General features: G+C 46.0%; 1 protein-coding gene across 2 annotated transcripts in view; it reads left to right on the top strand.

Annotated features, from left to right (window-relative positions):
• The window catches only part of DPYSL5 (dihydropyrimidinase like 5), a 75,156-nt gene that overhangs the window by 39,513 nt on the left and 10,721 nt on the right, over window positions 1-24,922 (top strand). For both annotated transcript variants that reach the window (XM_039887603.1, XM_039887604.1), the window contains exons 3-10: window positions 10,712-10,870; window positions 12,652-12,831; window positions 13,516-13,584; window positions 15,284-15,328; window positions 17,144-17,219; window positions 18,361-18,517; window positions 22,627-22,768; window positions 23,948-24,090. In XM_039887603.1, the coding sequence (XP_039743537.1) occupies window positions 10,712-10,870; window positions 12,652-12,831; window positions 13,516-13,584; window positions 15,284-15,328; window positions 17,144-17,219; window positions 18,361-18,517; window positions 22,627-22,768; window positions 23,948-24,090 (971 nt within the window). The remainder of the gene's footprint in view (window positions 1-10,711; window positions 10,871-12,651; window positions 12,832-13,515; window positions 13,585-15,283; window positions 15,329-17,143; window positions 17,220-18,360; window positions 18,518-22,626; window positions 22,769-23,947; window positions 24,091-24,922) is intronic.

Raw genomic sequence — 24,922 nt, 5'->3', positions numbered from 1 at the left:
ACTGTGGCTTTGTATTAAACACAATGAATTTAAATTGGATGCTCGGCAGTGAAGATAATCATTCTGGATTAGAGAGAGGCCTGGAGCTCCTCATTTCATAATTTTCGATGTTGGCACAATTCTCAGTTTTAGCCCTGTAATTCAAGCCCAAGCCACGCCTACTCCTCTGTTTCTAAACTACAGTGAAGTCCAATTTCACTTGGGCTTTTCTCTATCCCTCTTGGAGCCAGGGCGCCCCTCAGTCAGGCCAGGGCTATCTATAAAAGCCAACAGCGTAACATAAAGGAGACCTGGGGGCTGTAGGGTCTGATGGACCCTCATTCAGTCTCACTGTGTGATTTCCTCTGAGCCTCAGTTTTCTAATCTGTAAAATGAAAAGTGCAGATTTTGCACCCCACAGAATCATATTTCTAAATTTTTCTATTATAATAAAGTATGCATATAATTTACCATTTTAACCGACTTTAATTGTATAGTTTAATGACAGTAAGTACTTTCACAGTGTTGTCACCACAATAATACATCTCCAGAACTTTTTCTTCCTCCCCAACTGAAACTCCATACCCATTAAATACTAACTTCCCCATTCCCCTCTCCCCCGAGCCCCTGCCAACCACCATTCCACTTTCTGTCTCTAAATTTGACTGCTCTAGGTTCCTCATCCAAGTGGAATCGTATAGTATTTGTCTATTTGTGCCTGACTTATTTCACTTAGCATAATGTCTTCAAGATTTATCCACATTGTAGCCTGTGTTAGGATTTCCTTCCTTTTCCAGGCTGGATGACATTCCATTGTGTGTTTATAGCACATTTGTTTTATCCATTCATGGGTCAGTAGACACTTGGGGTGCTTCCACCTATTGACTATTATGATTAATGCTGCCATGATCATGGATATGCAAATGTCTGAGTCCTTGCTTTCAATTACAGAATCATTCTGATAAATAGGATAATAAATGTTAAGAACAGTGCCCATAGTAAGCTGTCAATGAAAGTGAATTTCTCTCCTGAAAGTGAGTCCAGCCTAGGATCTAACTGCCACATTGCTCCAATGGCTTCAATGACAGTGGTGTCACTTTGTGCTAGCAGGCTGCTTCTGTATCCCTGGCACATGCTAGTCTGCCATGTCTGGGAAGTATCATAATTCACCCCAGGGTTTAAAAGAAATGTCTTAAGCATGGCAACATGTATCAGCTCTCACAATAAAAACCACTCATGCTTTTACACTTCTCCCACTGGTTGGTATTCACGTATTCCTAGTGCCAAAATGGAAAACTGTTAAGGCCGATGTATATACTTCCTTATTAGTTGTCTATTTTAAGTACACCCTCTGGGAGACCCCGAAGTTGGGATTGGGATCACCCCAGGCTATGAGGTTCTGTGCTTAGTTACTATTTCAGCAGCATCTGATCTCTCAGTATTACAGAAAAGTATGGGATTTGGAGTAAAACTACATCCCAGTCTCGGCTCATCTCTAAAAAACCGAGATGATGCAATGTGTGTCGTGCATGGTGGTTGTGAAGACTGGATGAGGGGCGTACTTTGCTGTGCAGGTGACCCATACCTGGAGCACTTACTGCCTGGAGGGAAAAGGGACCTGGCCCTAGAGCTGTTATGTAGCTCTCCAGGAGATTCTCTCTCTGGGTCTATTTTCATCCAGAAGTTTCTATAGTGGGGTTGACCCCTGCTGCCTTGGGCCCCTCCCAGGTTGAGAATCCCAGAGCCTAGGACCCATCTTTCCCTGCGGGGTCCTCTGAAATGAGCTTTTCCAGGCTGGGTCAGTGGTTCTGCCGCCAGCACTGCCTGAGCAGCCCTGGAGAGAGCCAGCTCCTGTTTGTATTTAAAAATTGGTGACAGAAGGGGAATGGGGCAGGAGCCCTTGCACAGCCCTCTTGTGACCTGTGCATGACCCAGCTACTCCCTGTAGCATGGCAGTCAGGCCTGTTCTCTATTGATGAGGCTGAAGGGAGGAGGGGAGACGGGGTTTCCCATGAGATCTCAGACCTTTCTGTCACTTCTCAGCAGTGCTGCTGCTTACGTTAGTGGGCGTGCACCCAGGGTCTACCCATCAGGCAGGAGCCAGGCTGGCTTAAATTGGGTTTCCTGAGCAGATGTTCTCACTGTCCCTGAGACCCAAAAGCTGCCCTGGATTATTCACCTCTAGGGAGCGGGAGCTCGGGTCTCCCGGGAGGACCTGTGCCTTAACCTCTAGGGAAGCTCACCTCTTCTAGAAGCCAGTGAGTGAGCCAGGGAGTGACTTGCTTTGGTAGGAGGGTTCGCTTGGCTTCCCTAACCTTAGCCAGCCTGATCTTCCTCCTACCGCTTGGCCGTTCCTTCCCATTCTCCTTCTGGGTTTTGTCTTCTTTGTCTTAGTCCTCTCTATATGGCTGCCTTTCAGTCTCCAAGCTCACATTGTCTTTTCCTCCTACCTGCTCTCTACCTAATCTGTTACTGATGACGGCCACATTTATAGCTACCGCCTAGACACCTCTGTGCATCTCCCTCAAACTCAACACATCCACGAGAACCCCACTCCTCTCCCAGGGATCCTTCCTTCCTGGAATGGCACCCAAGCCAGCGCTCACTTGCCCAAGGCCACAGGACTCCTCAGCAGTACAGCCAGCGCTGGGATCCAGGTCTGCTGGGCTCCAGAGTTCAGGCATCTCCCACCGGAGCATCCTGCCTCTGCACACCGTCGGAAAATGGACTTCATTTCTAATGCACTTAAAAATGCAAATGTCACTTTAAGTCCTAACCAAACTCTGGGCTGTGCCCTGGGGCCCTCCCCATTTTGGAGGCTGTGCTGGACCTCTGTCTGGGACTCTTTGTCAGCCATCCCTGACCCCATGGTTCCCACTCCCTCAACTATTTCAGCCTGCTTTCTCTGCCCGTTCCTGGCTTCACAGAACTAGCCCATTACAACGGCACATCCTTGTCAGCCTTCTCTTGTTGAGTCTGCAGTGCATGTCCCATATGGTTTTCCCAGGCCTCACCATGGCTCAGACTAACACTTTTCAATTGCCCTACAACCTTTCCTCCAGAATATTGGTGTTATTTCCTACTTGGCTAAGAAGGCTGGGACCAAGGGCCTGCTCACCCTGGGTTCTCTTCCATGTCACCTCTAATCGGCACCTCTTTTATCCACCCCCTTCCTGAATGAATGGGAAGAGGTATCCCTCCCAGCCTAATAGGTATGACTATCAACCCTCAATCTGAATAATGGAGGTAATAATGCACCTATTTCACAGGGGTATTGTGAAAATTAAACAGGCATAGAATAAGCGCTCAATGGATGTTACATATTAGAGATTTTCCTCTCCACTTGAGTGTCCCTCAAGTAGCTCTGGCTTAAGATGCCCCCAAATTCCCAAACCTCCCAAATTTGATTGTTTCTCTACTAATACTATTTTTTCAGCCACGCACACATAAAGCCCTCTCCTCTTCAGTCATCAAACCTTGTTTTTTCCAAGAAACAGGTTTCACACATGTCTTCGCATCCCAGTCCCCCGGTTCAGGCCCATCATGTCAGGCTGCATGCACTCCACAGCGAGTGATGTTCTGAAGTCTGATTTACAGGTTCTTCCTCTGCCCAGAAGCCTGCCGTGACTACTACAGATGTGTCCAGGCATGGGGCCATGACCAGAGTCTGTCATTGTGCTTCTAAACCTCGCACCGCCCGAGCCCCTTCATGACCACCACCTTCACAAACACAAGTCACTCATCTTTGCTGACCAGACGGAATCCAGGTTCTTCAAGGTCCACACAGTTTGTCCTAATCAGACCTGCCTCGGCCAAAACCAGACAGGTCTGTTGTCAGTCCTCCAGCTGTGCATCTGACTTGCCCACACCATATCCTACCCCCGGCGTGGCACATCATGCCTGCCGTCCAGCTCTCAGCCTGCCCATCCTAAGGTGTCCTTCCCTTCTTCTGCTCCTCTTTCGAACTGTCATCATCATTGAGGCGTATTATCCTGTGATGCCTTGCATTCTCATGCTATTCTGAAGTCATTTCTATTAAAAATGAACTTTTTGCTTTTCTTATTTGCTAATCAGACTCTGAGCACCCTCATGGTGCCTGCATTTCTCACTTCTTCGGGAGCATCTGATACACATAACAGAGGGCACATATTGTTTGCATAAGTGCTACCTACAGATTATGCTTATTGTTTATTAGTTATACTAGTTATATCTGTACTGTAAATAGACTTAAAATCGTATTATGAATCACTACTACTTATTGGGTTCCTACTATGAGCAGATACTGTACTAGGTGCTTTATATGCATCATCTCCTTCAATTCTCATAGTAACCCCGTGAGGGATGTATTAGTATCCCATTTTACAAGTGAGGAAATGGAGCTCAAAGACATTAAGTAACTTGCCCAAGGTCTTACAACTAATAAATGACAGAGCTGGGATTTAAATCTAGGTCTGCCTGCCTTAATGTCTGATTGTTGTCACTATACTATTTTGCCTCTAAATAGATAATGTGCCTTTAAATTGCAGAGAGATTAAGTGTGAGAAAATGTCCCTTTCCCAAGGGACATTATTGTGCATTGAATGTTGCCTGTTTCCTCTGCAGAAAGTTCAAAGAATGAAGTGTGAGTTTTAGAAATGGTAATGCTTAGAGTGAGAGCATTTCAAGGTCAGGACTGTGCCCTAGATAATGTAGTAGAGGCTTCTGACCCAGAAGGTAGGAGTGGAAAGTAAAAGGAAGGTTAGGAATGCAATGAATTGCAAATGTATAATTTGTTGAAAATCAGTCAGCTGTAGGATGAGCTCAATAGGCTGCAAATTATGGGGTCAAGAAAAGGCTTGAGAGCTGTGTGTAGCCAGAGGGACAAACAGGGCAGCCCCAGGGGACTGATCACACATTACTTGGATGCCCTGGAGAAAAGCTGGGGTGTTTTTTTGTGTGTGTTATTTTGTTTGTTTGTCTGTTTTTCAGAGAAAAGGGACATTTGATAGAAGGTGTTAAGGAGACTCCAAAAGAGAATAAGGCAGTGGTCAACATTCAGGCAGCCTGGAAGGGAATTATCAGAGAAAGGGTCAGTGTCCTGAGCCCTCAGTGTGAACTGGCTGAGTTGGCAGTGAAACCCAGTGTAAGTTTGTTCAGAGCCTCATCTCCCTAGATCAGGCCGGCGTAGCTATAAAAATGTGGGACTTCTTTTTTAAAAAAATTATTAAGAATTTCAAGGCAGCAACAGCATAGCATTAAACTAAGCACAGAGCCTTTCTATACGCAAGGCACTGTGGGACTGCACAGGCCATGTGCTCCTGAAGCTGGCCCTTGCTGGTGGGCTTGTGTTTCAAGATGAGAAAGGTATTTACTGAGTGCCAGGTGTAGTTCTAAGTACCACACACACATACATCACCTCACTTGATGAAATGCTCAAGTGAGGTCCTTCTTTTGGGACGTTTCTTACATCCCAAGGTGTGATCGTCCTTATAAGCTGGCTTTCTACAAAATAATAATAATAATAATAATTTTTTAATAATAATAATTAAAAAAAACAGCCGGCTTACCAGAAAGCCAGTAAGCAACTGACAGGTCCCTGAAGTTCAGTGAAAGACTTTACTCAAAGCAAGAGAGAAACCACTGAGCTGGTTATTTTTTTTTTTTCTTGTACTTTGGGAGCATGTGAGTTAAAGATGGAAGATAATTTTAATGTGAAAAGTAAGTGGTTCAGCAATTCCAAGGGAAGCAAATCCATCCACCCAGACAATGGCTTTCTCAGCCGCATTCAGAAATGCAGAAACATCTGCTTTTCACTTAGTTTGCAAAGCACATCCATGTACTTGTGAGTTGATTCTCAGTCTTCAAAGATTGAGTTGCCCTTCATCTGTACAGCTGGATGGTAGCAGATACTGTTTTCCTGATTCCAGTCACCCTATCCCAAAACACACCCCTTTTCTGTGCACAGGAATGAAAATATGCTCTAGGAAGTCTCTCCCGTACTCCCAAGGAAAAACCCCATGGATTAGCTCTGGCTCCAGTGCCTTCTCAACAACCGAGCACAAAGTTTGTCCCTTGACCTATTGGTTCTTGGCCTTGGAGCAAGAGGACCAAACCTTTTTCTTTCGGGAGGATGGGGTGGAGTGGGAGAGGGGGGAAAAACATTGCTTCCGGGAACTCAGCAAAGCACGATGAGAGCTGCAGCAATGTAGATAGATGATAAGAGAGTGTCTCCCGGTGATTTGCCCTGATGACGCCAGGAAGTGTGAATACATTGTTCTCGCCAACAGCATGATGTCAGCAAATAAATCATATTTGAAATTTCTTCTCAACTTGCTGAGCAGGTCCCTGGTCAACATGGAGACCCCCGTGTACCCCGCAGTGGTCCAATAACTTCTGCAGCATAACGATGACATATAGAAGAGGTTTCAATTGCGTTCGGTACAGGTTCCTGCCAATTGTGTGCCTGGAAACTGTGTCATAAAATGCATTTACCATTAAGTGTATTGGGTTTTCCTGGGGAGCAAATGGTGGCAACATTACTGGGCATCAAATAAGTCCAGATTTACCCAGCAGTACATCATGAATGTCGAAAACGAAATAATGGAACCTTTTGAAATAGTAAAATTATGTTTCCTTGCCTGCCAAATGTTCTGTGTCTGTTGGTTAAACACATGTTCTTAATGTCCTATTAATATTATAGTGAGAGATGTGAAGTCCCATGTTCATAATAAAAACGAATGCCCCAGACACAATGGGGAATGATTGGCTGGGCAGCAGTTTATGTTAAAAAAAAAAAGAAAGAAAGAAAGGAAAGGGAGGGAGGGGAGGGGGAGGGGAAGGAGAGAGAGAGAGAAACAAACAAACAAACAAACAAACCGGTAAGGACTTGGGTTGGTAAATGAGCAGTTCCGTCAGCCACCAGGCTCCACGAGGCCCTCGTGAGTTAGCTGTTCCATGTCATGTCTGGTATAGTTAGAGATGCACATGTGTCACAAAGCTGCAGTTCCACTTCCTGGCAACATAAGACCCTGAATTCTGGGACCGCTCATGTGTGCTCAAGAATGCATGTGGCCTTAAATGTCTTGAACCCGGACGTGAATACATACCTGGAGGAAAGTTCATATAATGAATTAAAATGAATAAAATAAATCTACATAAATAAATCTTAATGAAAGAGTGAAAAAAGCAAGTTGCAAAAGGATATGGACAGTACAATACCATTTGTATACTTTTTTTAAAAAAACATTCATAAAACAAATAATAAAAGCAGAAAAAAACATAGAGGGTAGAAATTTTTAATCAACTTCAGGAGAGAGGGATGGGAAATAAGGAAGGCTTAGTTGTATTGGAAATATTTCATTTTATTTTTTTATAAAAAAGCATGAAATGTAAATACAGCAAGAATATTAACCTCTGTTAATGGGTATGCGTTGTATTATTTTCCAAATTTTTACTGTATGGTTGAAACGTTTCATAACTTTAAAAGAAAAGTATTTGAAACCCATAAGCATGGTTAACTAAATTTTAAATAGTTTAAGCTTCCTCTAAATTTAATTTTAAATGTATATTATAAAAGTAATACATTCTATTAAATAAATTTTAGGAAATTAGGAAAAATAAATTACTCAGAATCTCATTACCGCAAAACAGTCATTGTTAATGTTTTGGTATATTTCCTTCTATTTTTTTTCTTCATGTGGGTGTGTGTGTGTTTAAACATAGTTCTAAGCATCTTGAATACACATATTGGATTCTGCCTTTTTCACTCATAACATCGCCCTTTTTCCATGTTAGATTTAGCCTCTACGAGCATCACTTCTATTGACTTCCGTGAAAGATCTTCCACAGCTTGCTTAACCAACACCATTTTTGCGTAAAAACAGTTGTGAACATTTAACAGTCACTTATTCGTAAACAGAATCCTTTTGAAAGCTTGAGGAACAGGATCAGGTCATGCTCGGCTGTTGATTTCTGCAAGGCTGTCTTGTGGGGGATGACAGTAAAAAGGTCTGTCACATCTGTGATATCGCATTCCCGCGAAGACTGAGCTTGTCGGCATTCATCCCGTGGGTAGGAACTGTACATATTTTAAAAGCCAGCTCTGTGCGTCTCTTGCCTGAGAGGAAAACAAGTGCTTGAAACTGCAGCTGGGAGAGTGTTTGCTGATCTCATTAAACTCTTGTTTTGAGGCCTGGGTAACAGCAGAAATAATTCCAGATATTTCTGTGCCCCTTCCCAGCTTGTAGATGCTCACGTCCATTGCCACATAATCCTCTCTGTGCCCCGGAGAGGCGAGGTGCAGAGCAGGCACGGAACTGCCCCTGGCTTGCAACAGTAAGTGGGAAAGTCAGCACCACTGTCCGATGCTCCCGACTCCTTCCAGAGCCTTTTCAGTGACCATCCTGAGACACAGGCTAGAGGGGTGATGTCTGCCCAGAGGCTAATTTCCCATGCCGAGACCACATTCTGATCCAACAAATGGCCTGAACACTTCCAGGGCTTACACAAGCCTGATTCCGTGACCAGTGTGTGCACACCTAGACTCATTGGCAGAATTTTGCAGGGACTGAACAGAGCTTAGATCTGAGGGCTGCAGGATGTATCCAGGGTCAGGAGGTGTGGGCTGGGGGCAGCTGCAGAGGCTGAAGGCTGGCATCCCCTGCAAAGTAGCTCAGAACTGCTCGGCCTCCAAGAATTCTAAATTCAAATCTGGCCTCATTGGTCATTATGATCATATGTTTGTCAGAGTAGGAGGACAGACTGTAATAGTTTGTAGCTTAATCTGTAATTTTTAACTATTTAGAGATTCAGCACGTGGACTTCCTTTTCTACTCTTGTTCTGAGACCCACAGATATTAAGAACAATCTCAGCTCTCTTATCACACTGCTGTTTCCAGGTTCCCTTTTTTCTCTCTAATACCACAGACATTTTGGGAGTCAGGGTGTACAAAGGAAAGCAATCTAGAACCACAGAAAAATAAAATAATTTAGTGTGTAAAATCCCAATCCACCCGACACCCCCATGTCCATATGTAATAGCAAGAAATGCATTTCAGGACAAAATACGTAGAGTACAACCACCTGCCGTGAGGATGAATCAGCCTGGCACAATCCAGCCAAATCAGAAATAGAAGGCAGCTAGTAAAGCTACAGTCTGCTGCTCTTCCCCGGCTCTCCCTTTCTCCGCCTCCCCCACCACGGTTCCTGCATGGGTAGTGCAGAACTGCCACCCTCTGTTGGTAGCTTTAAGCTATGCAAGAAGTCAGACTCTGGGGTTTCCCATGACGACATGGGGAGTAGTCTCAGTGGCCCAACCAGGGTCAGCATTAGAATCAGTGTTGCAAGAATTCACATTTTAATTGTTGTTTGGCCGCTGCACTGATTTTTAAAAATTCTTTAGTTCTTATTCCCCGGCAATATTTCTAATGTGTGATCAAGGATTTAACTGAATAGAGAAGCAAGAAATCATTAAGAAAATTTCGTTGTGCTGTTTTTCTGTCCCACAGAAAACAGACAAATGGCTAAGTTCTGAATGATTAAATATACACATTAAGACAAGAATTTCCAAAGTCCACTCCATAAGTCCACTCTATAAGTGATAGTTCATTTGACTTTCACAACCATCCAGCAAAGGAAGCTATTCCAATTGTGTAGGTAAAGAATCTGCGTTTCAGAGACGTTAAGTCACCGGGCTAAGGTTATCCAGCTGGGAAGAGGCATAGCAAGGAGTCAAACTTGGCGCTGATTCCAAATCACTGAAAGACCCAAATAGGACAGGTTTTGTCCAAACTTTTACTCACCAGAAAAGGAGAGTTACCTTATACCAGAGTCTTCACAAAGTCTCTCATATTATGGATCCCATCTCACTTATTATAATTTTAATAAAGTTTTGTTTGGGAACAGCACGTTAGCCTGGAATGGGCTTTGGTCAGTGCTGGTTTTGGAAGCTCATGGAGGTCGCCTGACCAAACTGGTTTAAAAAAGGAGGGAGGAGAGGATCTTTAATACAGATTTGGTAATTATTCCTAGGAGTATGCTTTGTGATTGATCACAAGAGAAGCTTTTTAAAGATTTCTTTTCAAGTGGTATCTTGTAGAGAGAGTAGATAGGGTAAATTTCACTGATAAATCATACAGGGATCTAAAAAGTGCTCTCTCTCAAACAAGGTAGATGGAAATGAAGTTCATGTGCTTGGAAAAACTGAAGACAAAGACTTTGATGTTGAAGACACGTATGAAAATTTTGAATAGAATTATTTCATGAACTCTGAGAGAATAAAACAAAACAATACAGCCAAATCGATATTTTATTCATTGTGGTTTAAATATATGTGTGTAACTAAATAAATATTATAAGTAGACATTCGATCATTGTTAATGTCATATGTAAATATTTGATTGTGCCGTCTATATATTCAGGTTGGCCAAAAATCATGTGCATGTGGGGGGAGATCTTCTCATTGGGAAATAGAGGTTGGATAATATGCTTAGTGGTTTTTCCAAAGTGCAGAGCTGCAAGGTGAGGAAGAAACAAGTTTGTGTGCCGGATCCCCAGTAGTGATAGTTACACCCCGGCTCTTGCACCTCCAGAAAGCTCCTACAATTTCCCAAACATTGCTGCATTTGGGCCTCTGCCTCTTGTGAGGTAGAGTCTGTGGTGGTCCTGAATGTCTACCCAAGGACCCTATGTCTCCCCATGTCAGAGGCTTGGGCGTGGGAAGAGGTGTGATGAGACTGCTTTTCTGTCTCCCCAGGCAGCCCTAGTTGGAGGGACCACCATGATCATCGGCCACGTCCTGCCTGACAAGGAGACCTCCCTTGTGGATGCCTATGAGAAGTGCCGGGGTCTAGCTGACCCCAAGGTCTGCTGCGACTACGCCCTCCACGTGGGGATCACCTGGTGGGCACCCAAGGTAACCGTGGAATCTTAAAAGAAAAACAAATGCTCTTTTAGGCAGAGGGGCCATTTGGTGGCAGCCAGCTCGGGTGTGGTGTTCTCTCGCAGGTGGGGGACACCTCTCCCACCACCATTCTAACCCCACCAAAAGCAAAAGAAAATAAACTCGTGATTCTACAAGGGGGTGCGTGGACCTGTCCTGCCTAATTTAAAGAGCCAGCTTTCCAACAGATACAAAGTTTACAACAGGAGACCTCCGGACTGGCTCCTCGCTCTGACCCCAAGACTTTCAGAGTCTCCAAATGCTTAATATTAAAATGCCTCTGACACCAATGGGGACGCTGCTGAGTGATGGGCTCAGCAAGGGTCAGGCTCTGAGGGTCGTATCGTTTTTGTGCTGGGAGTGACAGCACTGAGCTGAGGTCTCAGAACAGAGGGTCCTGTCCTGGCTTGGTGCTGCCTGGCTAAAATGGACTGGGGCACTTCCTTCCTACTGGAGCCCAGCTTCTGCTCCGAGAGCCCTGAGGCTGCTCCTGGTGTATGGCCTAAGCTGGCTCCCGCTGAGCCCTTTCTCAGCTCAGCCCATGCCCCTGGCCCCTGGCTTTCCTGCCACAGGCCGCAGGGCCGGAGTCCAGTCCCCTCTTCCCACATTCCCACTTCTTGCTCTTCCTGAAAACAGACAGACAGGCAAGTAGATTTTGCTTTGTTTCTGGGGTTTTACTGCTTATTACCCCCAGGGAAGCAACCTGGATATTCATTCTTTCATTGATTATTTATTCATCGCCACGTGTCAATTCTTGGGTGGATGCCCCGGAGTCATAAAAATAAATAAGCATTAAGAAGTTTTACGAAATTCTTCAGCTGTGGACCCTGGTCCGAAGGGCCTGGCTCCCTTCTGAGAGGGTCGTTCACAGCCTCGCTGTATTTCTGTCCTCGGGTTCCTTCCGTTGTTTCAACCTGGTGCTTATGAAAGGCCTCGGAGGCCCCCCAAGCCTCACACCATGAAGACCTCCCTCCTTATACCAGGCTTATGGCACAGACCACACTGAATGACAGCCATTCCTTTTCTCATATGGGAGTTTTGTCCATTTCAGACATTCTCCTGGGTGGGCGACCCCTACACCCAAGCCTTTCTCCGTTTCCCCTCCCAGGGCTGGCCCGGATTAGACGGCCCCATCAGATTCTCAGCACACTGAGGTCAGGCCAGACATGCCTACGCCCCCAGAGGTTGCGGGGATTTTCATGCATCTAAGAATTTTACATTTGTTCTCTAATAATCAAATAATTTTTTTCTAACTCCAGATTTTAAAAATAGGAAAGAAAGGAAGCCCATAATCTGGCCACTGCAACACAATCACTGATGTTTTAGCTCATTTCCTTCTTTTTACATGTGCCTTTTACATAGTAATTCTTGCTTACATGTGAGTGTTTCTATTTGGCTGCATGGCCTTCGTGACCATCAGTGCAATGGCCATCTGACGTTTTGTCAGGTTGATGAGCCTCGATTTATTTTCTTATCATCAGACCAACGTTGCTTCCATTTTTCCCTAATATAAATAACGTTAGGAGGAGTCTCCTTATTCACATAGATTTGTTTATATTCTGCTTAGTTCCTAAATTAGATTTTCCCCAGAGTATCTAGATTTTTATCATTATTGTGCCTCCTTTGGAACACCACTCCCATGATGAGGTCGGGGGAACAGACCACAGGGTCTCTTCCGTGCCGGGCCAGAGCTGCCAGTCAGCCTCTTGAACATCTGTACCCGTGTGGCATTGCCTTTGCATTTTGCTTTCCAGGTGAAAGCAGAAATGGAGACACTGGTGAGAGAGAAGGGTGTCAACTCGTTCCAGATGTTCATGACCTACAAGGACTTGTATATGCTTCGGGACAGTGAGCTGTACCAAGTGTTGCACGCTTGCAAAGACATTGGGGCAATCGCCCGAGTCCACGCTGAAAATGGGGAGCTCGTGGCAGAGGCAAGGCAGTGGAGAATGTTGGGGGAGAGGGGCTGGGGTCCCGGTAGAGAATTCTCAGGGGGATTCCTGACCGCCCATTACCTGTCCTACAAGGTTTCAGACAAAACAAGTTGTAAAAGAAAGTTTAATGTAAAAGAATGTTTAATGTTTAATACCCCAGATGAAAAATCTTTGTCAGAAAAATCCAAACTTTTCTATTATCTATAAAAAACGTCTATCTTTATAGTACAAAAAGGCTTCTAAGTCTTAGATGATGATGTCTTAATTCTAATGATAATGATATTTAAATTCCATGATAGCAAAGGGATTTAGAGCACCTCTAAGAAATATTTTAATGAGCTTTCCGGCAAGGAAATTATGACTTTCAGATCAATAAAGAGTGCTTGTCTTTGGTGTCCCCGGTCCCTTCACTAGCTACAAAACTGTATTTTTTAAGAGGAAAAGATTTTTCACTTATTATGAAGTGAGACTCAAGAGCCTTCCTAAAAGACAGCCCTGTAATTATCCTGCCTTCTTTAGAAGATGAATATTAAAGAAGTGAGGAAAGTAGCAAGCCTACTAGAATGGGCCGTGTCTAGCATATTTTACAGTCCCTTGGGTTCAGTGTTTTGTGTGTGTGTGTGTGTGTTTTGTTTTGTTTGTATCTCTATGATTCTCAATTTTCTTTATTTTGCTATTTTTCAGGGTGCTAAGGAGGCGCTAGATTTGGGTATCACAGGCCCAGAAGGCATCGAGATCAGTCGTCCAGAGGAGGTGAGGAAGACTTCCTGTGTGTCCTTTGTCAGCTTCTTTCCTGCAGATTCACAGAATCTTTAGGATAGAAGAGACATCGGTAAATATAAGTGCATGCTATCGCTTTCTCCGTGGGTGAAATTCCCACCCGGAATCTTCCTAGGGAACAGTTTCCTCCATGCTGAGGCTGACTTGGCCTTGAGCTTCCCTGGGAAAGGCAATTTTGGGGAAACCAGACGACCTCATTTGAGTCTGATTTCAAGGATCTGAGGGAAATAGTGAGCACACCAGGGGTTGCTTTACCCAAAACTGAATCAGGACAGAAAAGATAAACCAAAAGGTATGTTTCTTCAGATGTTAGGAGACATTCCATACTATAAGCCAGTGGCTCAGCGTTTGGGGATGAGACCCCTTTGAGCATCTGAGGAAGACTTCAGACCTTTCCCACCAAAAACCAGAGGCATCTACGTGTCCATCTCTTTCTCCCATGTTACCTTATTACTCACTGAGACGGTAACTAAGAGCCCTGCTCTCCTTCTGCCCCACCGTTTTATCCTTGCATGGTTTTGCAGGACATTGGCACAAATAGCCCCGAGTCCCCTGCTAAAGAACTCTGCTCTCGAGGGACCACATTAGACAGATGATGTAATCTCGCCCTGTGACCCTGTTCAGACTTCCCCTGCCGTTTGTGAGGGGAAAGCTGTTTTCCATTTCTTCAAAACCTTAAATGTAGAGTGGTGGCTGGGTGCCCATGAGGGATTGATTGATGGGGAGGCCTTGAGGGATGCGGAGCCGGAAACAGTGTGTGATGGTACAGCCATCACCAGGAGCCGGGCTGGCCTGTAATGAGCCAGCCGTGGTCCCACCTCACCTCTGCCCTGGGTCTGCCCCTATCCATCAGAGCTCTTGAATATAGCTCCTGTTACGGCACCTAAGAATTGGTGGAGAACGATGCACCAGATACAGCAAACAAAGTAAATGCTGTGCCTGTGAGAACAGGGGGAGGGTACAGGACTGCGCTTTGTCGAGTTGCATGAGGGGAAGAGCAAGGCTTTGACTCTAGCAGTAGAAATAGCAACAATTATCGCCGTCATCATCTGTTGGTTAAGAGTGGGAGGGTCCTGGGTCTAGGCCAGGGGAGATGTTGTTCCCCAAGAGACACTTAAAAACGTCTTGAGATAGTTTGGGTTATCTCACCTGAGGGTTGGGGTGCTACTGGCATCTAGTGGGTAGGGGTGAGGGATGCCGCTGACGATTCTACAATGCTCAGACAGCCTCCCACCACGAAGAGCTATCCAACCCAAAATGTCAATAGTACTGAGCTTCAGAAACCCTAATCTAGGCTAATTTCCAGCTTGATATCAGTCAGCGTCTCTCCTTTGCTACAGTGCCGAGGTGGCTGTGGAGAGAATACACCAGAAAACAGGGAGAGATGTGACTCCAGGTTTTCATTGGCTTTTGTTTTATTGCTTTTTAACCCTGAGAAGCATCGGGCAAAGATGTGCCTGCTGTACTAAGTCTTAGGGTTCTCTCAGGGTGAGCAGAGGCAGTTAGAGCTTGGTGCCCCCGCCCAGGGCTTGCCCCAAGCCAGCCCTGTGGGGACACTTGGCCCCATGTCGGATATTCCAACACTTTCTACAAGGTGGGCTGTCAGGCAGATATGGGCTTGCTCGGGGGAGATGGCGAAGCTTGTTTTCTTCCCGCCCTTTGTTTCTAACAGCTGGAAGCTGAAGCTACTCACCGAGTTATCACGATTGCAAATAGGGTAAGTAGACCCCAGCTCACCCTAATCCCAGTCTCGAATCTGGGATCAGAAGCCAACCTGCACAGAATCTCATTCTGCTCAGTGTGCTAGCATCATGCCTGGCTCACAGAACCCCCAAACTGTTTGCTGAATGAACGTTGTTATGCCCACAAACTGGGTGGGGGCCCTCCTTGCTACCAGCTCTCTGTTCCACCCCCACTTAGCCTGGCTTCAGTGCTCAAATAGAAAAGTCTCCCAAGGGAGGCAGGGCAAGGTGGGGCACCACTGAGCCTCGCTGCAGCTGGAATCTGCATCTTGTAGGGGAATAGTAGACACCATGCTTGGAGACTCATGGTTTAAACCTCTGCCTCTGGGCCATTCATGGTTTTTCCTTGGTGTGATTCGGGGTAAATCCTTGTCCAGGTCAGGGGGCACTGATGCATGTGGCAGTGGGAATGAGCTAGAGATGTGGGGACTTTACCAAATACGAGCTTTTGATCATATGCAAGTCACTCACCTGCTCTGATACACTAGTTTATTACCTCCAAGTGGAGTGATAATATCACTCACTTCTCACAGGGCAGTTGTGAGAATCAAAGGAGTCATGGAAGAAGCACTTTATAAACGGCAGAGCCCGGTATGAAGGTCATTTCTTCCTCTGACTTTAAAGAGTTTGATTTGCTTAGATAATCTGAAGTACCTCTTCAGAACTCAAGTTTTCTAAGTGTGGTCCCTGAACCAGCAGCATTAGCATCGATTGTTAGAAATAGGAACACAGAAATGCAAATTCTTAGGCTCCACCAGACCTATTAAATCAGAAACAGGGTGATGCCCCCAGCAATCTGTCTTTTAACAGACCCACCAATGATTCTAAGGGCACTAATGCTTGAGAAGCTCCACTCTGGAAAGACCCGGGCTACCCCGAAGGACGTAAGCACGAAGGTGTGGTGTTAGGAAAACCGGAGGAAAACAGAGAGTTTGGAGGTCCTGCTGGTCTCAGAATTAGTCAGTAAATTTGTGCCAAGCACATCAAATGTCAGCTCCTGAACCCTCAGTCCTTCTAATTTGATAAGCAAGGAAGGCATCAGAAAAACAGTTGGGAACAGTTTCCCACTAGCAGTGTATAAGTCTGGGGGCTGGACAAGGACATTGTTTTACTGTCATAAGAATTGTTATGTTATCAATTACCTCCTGATGGAAACTCACCCCAGAATAAGGAAGGATCTGAACAACAAAAGGGCAACTCCTGGTTTTTAGCTGCAACATATGCCCAGAGAAGTTAAGCCATAGAGCATGGCCACACAGCTCAGTAGAGGAAAAGCTAATCAGTATTACAATCCAGGTGTCCATTTGTAAGACCGGTCCTGTCTGGTGTAGACTCTGAACCCTGAACCCCCTGTATTTTTTTTCTGTCTGCAGATAAAGCAGCCCTCAGATGGCAGGCATCGTGATTTTAGATATGGGATATGATATACGACTATCTCTAAGTCATTATGTTCATGAACAGGAAATTAAAATAGTCCCTTGTTTTAAATTATAAATAGCCTTTTGTCAGTTGGTAGAAAATGTACACGAGGTTTAGCTCTTGACATCTTGCCCCTGTTGGGCTCTGGTGCCGGGTGCTGCTTGCCACCCGCTTGCTTCACACAGTTCCCCTGAAGCTTGTGTTTTGGCTGCCAGTCCTGTACCCCAGTGGAAGATAGTCACCCTGTGGGTGGGGCCAAGCGACACAGGGAGAGGTGCTGGGGCCGGGCTCGATTTGGCTGGGGTTATGTTGGTGCATATCGGGTTTAAGGGACTGATGCTCTCTCCTTGCTGCCACACTTCCGTGTTTAGACTCACTGTCCCATCTATCTGGTCAACGTGTCCAGCATCTCGGCCGGTGACGTTATTGCAGCTGCTAAGATGCAAGGTAAATCCATGGGCTGGAATGGATGGGGCCGTGTGATGGGGTTGGAGCTCGAGGGGCCCACTAGCTCCTTGCCCACCTGGCCCTGGCTCCTGAGGCCCAGCCGTGAGCCTGCCCTTCCCCATCTCCTGTCCCCCTAGAAGCATACTGCACTAGCCCGGATTCAGTCCCTTAGAACCAGTGTTTTCCTCTGCACACTTGTATACATAACAGCTTTACAAAAATGTCTGTCACCTCCTGGATTTGGCAAAATGTTTCAAGTTTTCAGTTGACCCATTAATTGAGATCTTTCTGGCCTCTTGGGTTTTACTAGTGGTTGCCTTGGTAACCAACATGAAATCCTGGACCAGTTCCAATGGACATTTCATTGGACTTCATGGGAAGTCCCTGGAGAAATAACAGTTTGTGGACCTAACTTCCCTTACAGCCATCTGGAACCCTATGTACAAGCCCCGGGCACCTGTGTGTCTACTGCAGCTGAGCACCTGACAACACCTGAAGGCTTTGTACTTGACTGTAGTCCCAGCCTGGCTCAGGGTGCCAGTGAGATCCCAGTAACAGGAGAAACAAAGTCACGGTCACAAACCTGAGAATATAAATCAGGAGCAAGGGCTTCCAGCCTTCCCACCATACTGCCCTCTAGATCCTGCCTCTCCACTGGGGGAGCCCCTCAGGCACCTCACCTGCACTGTTGTCCCAGCCTCCTGACTGGATCTCACCTCCATCTCCCTGCCCTCCAGCCCCTGGTACAGATCTCACTCTCGGCAATTCTCCTAAAGGTGCTCACAGTACCTGCCTGCTCAGAACACAGTCTAGCTGCCCACTTAGCATGGCATTCACAGCCCTCCATCCTCCCATCAACACCCTGCAGCACCATCCAAACCACGCTCCTCGATGTGCCACTTGGTGCTGCCCTGCCTCGGCGCCCTCGCCCTTCTGTTCTCCTCACCCGGAGTCAGCATGGGGATAGGGAGCCCTCTGGCCTTGAACCCCACCATGATCTCAAACACCCGAGTGAGCTTGGGCAAGTCCCTTCCTCTCTCTAACTTTATTTACCTCCATCGCCTATCAAATGAGAGGCTCAGATCAGTGGTCTCTCGGGTTCACTGGCTTCCTAGTTATGGCTTGACCCTTCTTCTTCCAGGGAAAGTCGTGCTGGCCGAGACTACCACTGCCCATGCCACACTGACAGGCTTACACTACTACCACCAGGACTGGTCCCACGCAGCCGCCTATGTCACGGTGCCTCCCCTGAGACTGGACACCAACACCTCAACCTACCTCATGAGCCTGCTGGCCAAGTAAGACATTTCAGCCAGGCCTGCTGGGGCCCCATGGCACATCATTAACTCATAACGCATGCCATTCCGTGAACTCGATGGAGAGGCCCTAAATCTTACCTAAGTTTTGATTTCTTTGTGCCGGAAGGATAATTTTGCTTCTGTTACCTTCTTCAGAGCTCATCAGACAATTGTCATCCCATTGGGCCCCTAGGATCACTTAATTTAGAATGAGAGCTTCTGTGGTGTACGAGTAAAGAGCATATATAAAACTGCGAACAGTGGTTATTCAGAATTTCAAAGGACATTGATATCTTACACGAAAAAGATACAGGACGTGGCATCTGACTTACCCTGCGCGGCCCTTTCTATCTCTTCTTTTTCTTTACCTCTCCGTCTTATTGGTTCCCGTGTGGTTTTCTCTGCTTGCGAGCACCTCTCTCCTGGGTTTCTCCTTCCTTTCCCCTTTTTCCTTTTTCCTCGGCACCTTCTCCCTCTTTCTCTTCGTGCTCTCCCTCCAGGCCTCCTTTTCTCTAGCTTCTCTTTTTCTAACACTGCTTTTTACCATTCGATCCAAATCTAAAGGAAATGGTTTAATGAACAGTCTGGATCTGGTGGGAAACAAACATGAAAAGATTATGTTTTGTCCCAATAACTGCTTGCAACTTCTTTCTTTGCTCTAGTGACATTTCGGTTACAGGTCATTGCTTTCTCTTCCCTTTTGGCTGTTAAAGTCCAGTTCAGTTTAAAAGTCAGCCTGAGAAGCAGCAAGAACTAATGTAGGAGTACAGATGTGTACTCGGGTATGGAGAAGAATCACCCACCCCCCACCCTTGAGCTGGGGGTGGGGAAGGAAAGAGACGAAAAGTAACTGGCTTTTGGGGCCCTCCTTGTACAGGGCACATGTGTGATGTGGGCTCTCTGTGCCACCCTCATATGGTCCCCTGATATAGGAAATGGAATCCAGCTTGATCTCTTCTACCTGCTCCTTCCCAGCATCCAAAACTAGCAGTGTCCTTGTGAGCAAGGACCTTGGTAAGGCAATTTAAACCTGGCCGCTTTCTGTAGTGTCTGGGGCCCAGAGGAAGCTCACACAGCTTTCAGCCCCCACTCTTGGCTGTCCTCACCCAGAGGCTCAGAGGCAGGCCCACTAGTCCACCTCCTAGGCAGATGCCCACAGCTATCATCTCTGCTCTCCACAAGTGAACTTTCGGAAATGTCCCCTCCGTGACTTTGGGGTAGACGGGTACGGGGAGAGTGAAGAAGGAAGCGGGGAGGACTATAGGACTCTCCATTCTGACACTTACTTCAGTCTCCCCCGCTGTGTTCTGCTTTTACAAACCCAGGGAGTGGTGGATACGCCTCTTCTAGGGTGATGGTGAGGGAGTTGAGGGGAGTGACTAGCCCCAGCTGAAGGTGGCTGTCTTTAGATACTGGGGCACTTGTTTTATCCATGTCTTTAGTTTTCGGTCCTGGCTGCCAACTGGAAAATTCCTACTCCGTGTCCTGCTGTGTTCACAACCTAAAGAACAGTGTGGATGCAGAGGCTTTCCAAATACAGGTGGAATGCAGTCAGTAGGGTCCCCGGGTGACTGTGGCCTCTGGAGGTGGAGGTGGCACAGTGGCAGTAATTATATTCTGTCCCATAGTTTTGCTGTGATACTGAGCAGCAGCAGTTTTTAAACAGATTTAAATAAATTGAGAGAGGAAGGATGAAGAGGAAAATGCTAGATCAGCTGTTACTCTTAAAAATGCTTTTCATTGGGAAGAAACTATTATTATCAACAGAACAAAAACAAATAAGTATCAAGAATCCACTATAATAATTTGGGCTTGCTTTCAAGGTCAAAGAATCGTTTGAAATACCTGCGCTTGCCACAAGCAAATTTACTGAAAGAACAAAAATGCTCCAACCCACCCAAATTACAGTGCCAAACCCACACAAATGCAAATAGGCAGGGGTGGGAGGGAGTATTATTAATTGAATAATTTAAGTTTTTTATATCTAGCCTATTTTGTCAAATTTGTTTAAATTATTTAAATAGAATTGTAATTTTATATGAAGTATTATGAGAATAGTTTGAATTCCTTTTTTAATGAGTGCATATGGTAAATATGTGCAGTTTTATAGAATTTGGAGCATAGTTTTAACATTTTAGTTATTTATGGAATTTATGATTACTGCATTTTGCTTTTATGACACACTGTTGGTGGGGCTTGATAATATGCAAAACACTTGATAGAAAGCCCAGATGCCAATGATCATATTCCTGTAAGAAAACATAAGCTGCTTCATAACGATCTACTTTAGGATATGATTTCTTAGGTTAGATCAGGGTAAAAAGCACAGTCTATAGATGTAAGTATTTGTCCTTTATTTAAAATCTGACTTCTTAAGGGACCAGAATTTTTTTTTCATTTGAACCAGTAAAATTTTTAAATATTAACGAAGCTGATCATGTTTTAAACTTGAAAGAGTAGGGATGGGTGTTTCATATCTCCCAGATTCAAGGCAGCACGGGGAGACCTCACCAGCCCTTCTGGGATGTAACTGCAGCCATTCACACCTGCCCAGAGGGCACCTACTGTGTAGGACCGTGTTTAGAAAGGTGGGTGCTCAGTAAGACTTGTTGGTTAAAGAATGGGAGTTGAAGAGTTGCCTCTGGGGTCCCTGACCCTCAGCCCATGACTCTGACGTACGCCTCTTCTGATCCGAGCCCTGCCTGGGTATCTGGAGGAGAAAGTGACATTCTAAAGGTTCCACTCATCTCTGGTGGGTTCTGCAGGCCTAGGGAATGTGGGGAGCCCTTGGACATCTTAGCACAAACCCTCTGCTCTGTGGAAAAGTCCCTCCCACAGGCTCCGAGAGGGCCCAGAGCAGTGTTCTTGGCCCAGGGAGATGCCGGCCCATGCCACAGGAAGAGCTAAGTCATCTAACCATGAATTTGGCCAAGATTATCTGTCATTTGGCTGTGACTGATGAGGCCTGCCAGGCCCACAGTGGAGATAGCCCTCTATGCAGCCGGACCTGGAACGGCTGAGAGCCTGAAGAACACGCCTCCTCACCAAGCCAAATAATGCCTTCTGCTCCCAGATTCCTCTTCTGAAGCGGGCATCGAAGACGGCCCACGTGCACTCACAAGGCTTTGGTGCCTCCTACAAAGTAAATTAGACTCTCAGGTCCCCCAGTGTGTGGTCCCAGCAGTTGTCTCCCTCTCCCACATGTCCCCATGCACCAGCCAGGCCCCTCCCTGCCTGCCTGGAGTGTTTCCTCCTGAGGTCCCGGTTTGAATGATATGGGCATTCTCTCTCCTCTGCCTCTCACTATTCCTGAGGCCAACAGGAACATGGGCCAGCTGTCTGCCTCTCTCATTAGGCAGAGGGTCTGCCACCACATATACACTCTTGCTGTCGTAAGTCTCTGCCCTGCATTCTTGGCTAGCCCAGGAGCCCCTCGGGAGCACAGCCCTACCTTAGCCACCTGCGGCCTTGCATGGAGGCTGGCCTCTCACCATCTGAGGATGATCGTCATGGGTGGCAGTGGTGACGGACCGGTCAACTTGCATACCATTGCTGGTTTATTAAGACAGACTTCCGTCTTGTCCTTCCTTTCTCTTTCTGGAGCATTAGAGCCCCCACATCCAGTGAAGGCTGTGGCTCCAAGTTATTTGCAAAGCTTAACATTGAACTTGTGTTTTACCCTTTGGCAACATGCTCATTGCCAAGAGGGACTAGTGGGGGTTGAGGGAGATGAGAGGGAGTTTGCGTTTGATTCCATGGTAGTAAAACTACCTCCACCCTTTCACTTTAGCTAAACTCTTAAGTTCAATTTTTCTCCACCCACTATCTTAACTCTTAAAAGTCAACATCCTAAAGACTCTCTCTGACTCCTGTGACACTGAGAGTGTCTGTGCCATATTCAGCACATATTCCCATTCTGCAGATAAGTAAACTGAGGTTCTCACAAATTAAGTAACTCATCAAAGGTCATACAGCTATTAAGTGGCAGGACTAAGATTGAAATCAGCTTTGCCTGGTTTTTAAGCAACAGCTTTTTCCCTGTACCTGTCACCACCCTCTGGGACTCTGGCCTCCTTCCCTTTACTGGTCATGTCCTTCTGTCTACCCAGTGATACTCTGAACATTGTGGCATCAGATCATCGGCCTTTCACCACAAAGCAGAAAGCTATGGGCAAGGAGGACTTCACCAAGATCCCGCACGGAGTGAGTGGCGTGCAGGACCGCATGAGCGTCGTCTGGGAGAGAGGAGTGGTATGTTCTCGGGGGCCCCGCCCTGCCCTGGTCCTAGGGGGTTTTCACCCTTAGGAGGTTTGGGTCAACTGCGGCTCCTCGTTTCACTCAAAAACAAAACCAAATATATCTCCCCACCCCGCCCCCATCAGAAAGGTAATAAGGCCCAGTACAGAAATTTGGAAACTACAGAAAAGTATTAGGAAAAAAAAAAATCTCCATTATTCCCTACTGAGAAATTAAGCTATTAATATTTTGGTATGTTTCTTTCTAGTTCTATGCATGTCTTACACATTATTTTAATAATGGTTTTCCTCTTTTTTTTCATATAACTATATATCTGAGTATCTTCCTGTATCAGTAAAAATTCTTTAAAAACATTTTTTAATGGCTAAATAGTATTTCCTCCAATGGAAGTACCATACTTCAGTTAATACTTCCCTGGTTTGGAATTTTCGGCTGTTTCAAATTTTTGCACTTAACATATAATGCTGCAGAGAACCCCTTTGTCCATGAGTGTGTGTGTCCACATTTCTAATTATTTCCTGAAGACAGATTCCTAGAAGTTGGTATCTAGGCCAAGGGATTGAACATTTTTAAGGCTCTTGATATATTTTGTCCAATTATTTTTCAATAAAGTTAGGGACTGGGGCCTCATTTGAATACCACCTGTTCTCCTCATAAAGAATACTTATTTTTAGTCTTAACCTATCACAGATTAGATGCAGCACAGAGTTTGAGCTCCAGGAGATTTATTTGATATCTTGAAGACTAAGCCACCAGTTCAGGGAGGACCCATGAAATGGCTCAGGAATTGGCCTAAAAGAGTGTTCACTGTGCCCTCTTGGGTGGATAGGTGGGTAGGTGCTTTTCCCGAGCACAGGGTATATGTCCCTCTGTGGACGAGGGAGACTCCTGACCCATCCATATGAGCAGAGCTGGTTTTACACTCAGGAGGTAGATTTTCACCAGGTAGGCAGCTGTTTGAAACGAGGGCCCTCTCACTGTTCTTGAGCACCTGGAAGCACCTGAAACCAAGCCAAACAGGTCGGCTCATCTGAAATGGTACCCACATCATCATCCACCTCAGCACCATTGTTCTGACCAACTAAAAGGCCACAGGCCAGGGTCAAGGGTGACCGGGGGTTAGAGGCACCCACACAGGGCCTGTTTGAACTTGACACTTCTGCAATGTTTCAGGTTGGAGGAAAGATGGATGAGAACCGTTTTGTGGCCGTCACCAGTTCCAACGCAGCGAAGATTCTCAACTTGTATCCCCGCAAGGGCCGCATCATCCCAGGGGCCGATGCCGACGTGGTGGTGTGGGACCCAGAGGCCACAAAGTAAAACCTGCTGCTAGTCTCCAGGGCTAGGGGGCTTGGGGTTTTAAGGAACTTGCATTACAGAACTCCAAAAGCATATCATCTGTGCACTACTTCTAGCATAGAGAAGTATGACCCTGACGTGTGTTCAACTCTACGAATATTTGAGGGCCTCCCACAGTCCAGGCACTGGGAACACAACAGTGAATATCTCCATCTGCACAGCACTTTACAGTGTTTCACACCAATTATCTCATTTGATTTGACTCACAACCCCAAGAAGCACCTAAGCCTAGAGTTCTTATTTCTGTTTCACTATTGTAGATACTAAGACCAGAGAGTGGAGGGACTCCCCTCATCATGTAGCTAATAAGTGGCTGAACCGGACAGATATCCTGACACTTAGTTCCAGGCTCCTTCACCCTCTGCTTCTCTCACTGAGGCGGGGCTACCTTGAGCACACAGCGCTTGACACCCACAGCCTTAATGAACACAGCTGAGTGAACAAAATGAAGTCTGTCAGGAGCGATCCTGCCACAGGATGGAGAGCATCATTTTTACTCATCGATTGGAGCAGGGGAGATAGGAATCACCTTTTAAATATTAAATGTCACTCAGTCAACAAGTATTTGTTAAGGGCCACTGTTTGCCAGGCACTTTTTGAGGTACACAAGCTATCAGTAAACAAGACAGACAAACACGTGCTGGGATGTTGAAGATAAAAAGTGGGATGGGAAAGAAAGTTCACCCTGCGGACCACCACCCACCCTCACGCGGGGTCCCCACAGTCTTCTCCAGGAGGGCCCTTGAGAAGCCCTGTTCTGCGTCCTGAAGCCAGGGACGGGTCTCCGTC

The sequence above is a fragment of the Pteropus medius genome, unplaced genomic scaffold (assembly GCF_902729225.1).
Source record: "Pteropus medius unplaced genomic scaffold, Ma_sr-lr_union100, whole genome shotgun sequence".
Taxonomy (NCBI): Eukaryota; Metazoa; Chordata; class Mammalia; order Chiroptera; family Pteropodidae; genus Pteropus; species Pteropus medius.
This window is presented reverse-complemented; position numbering and strand designations above follow the sequence as displayed.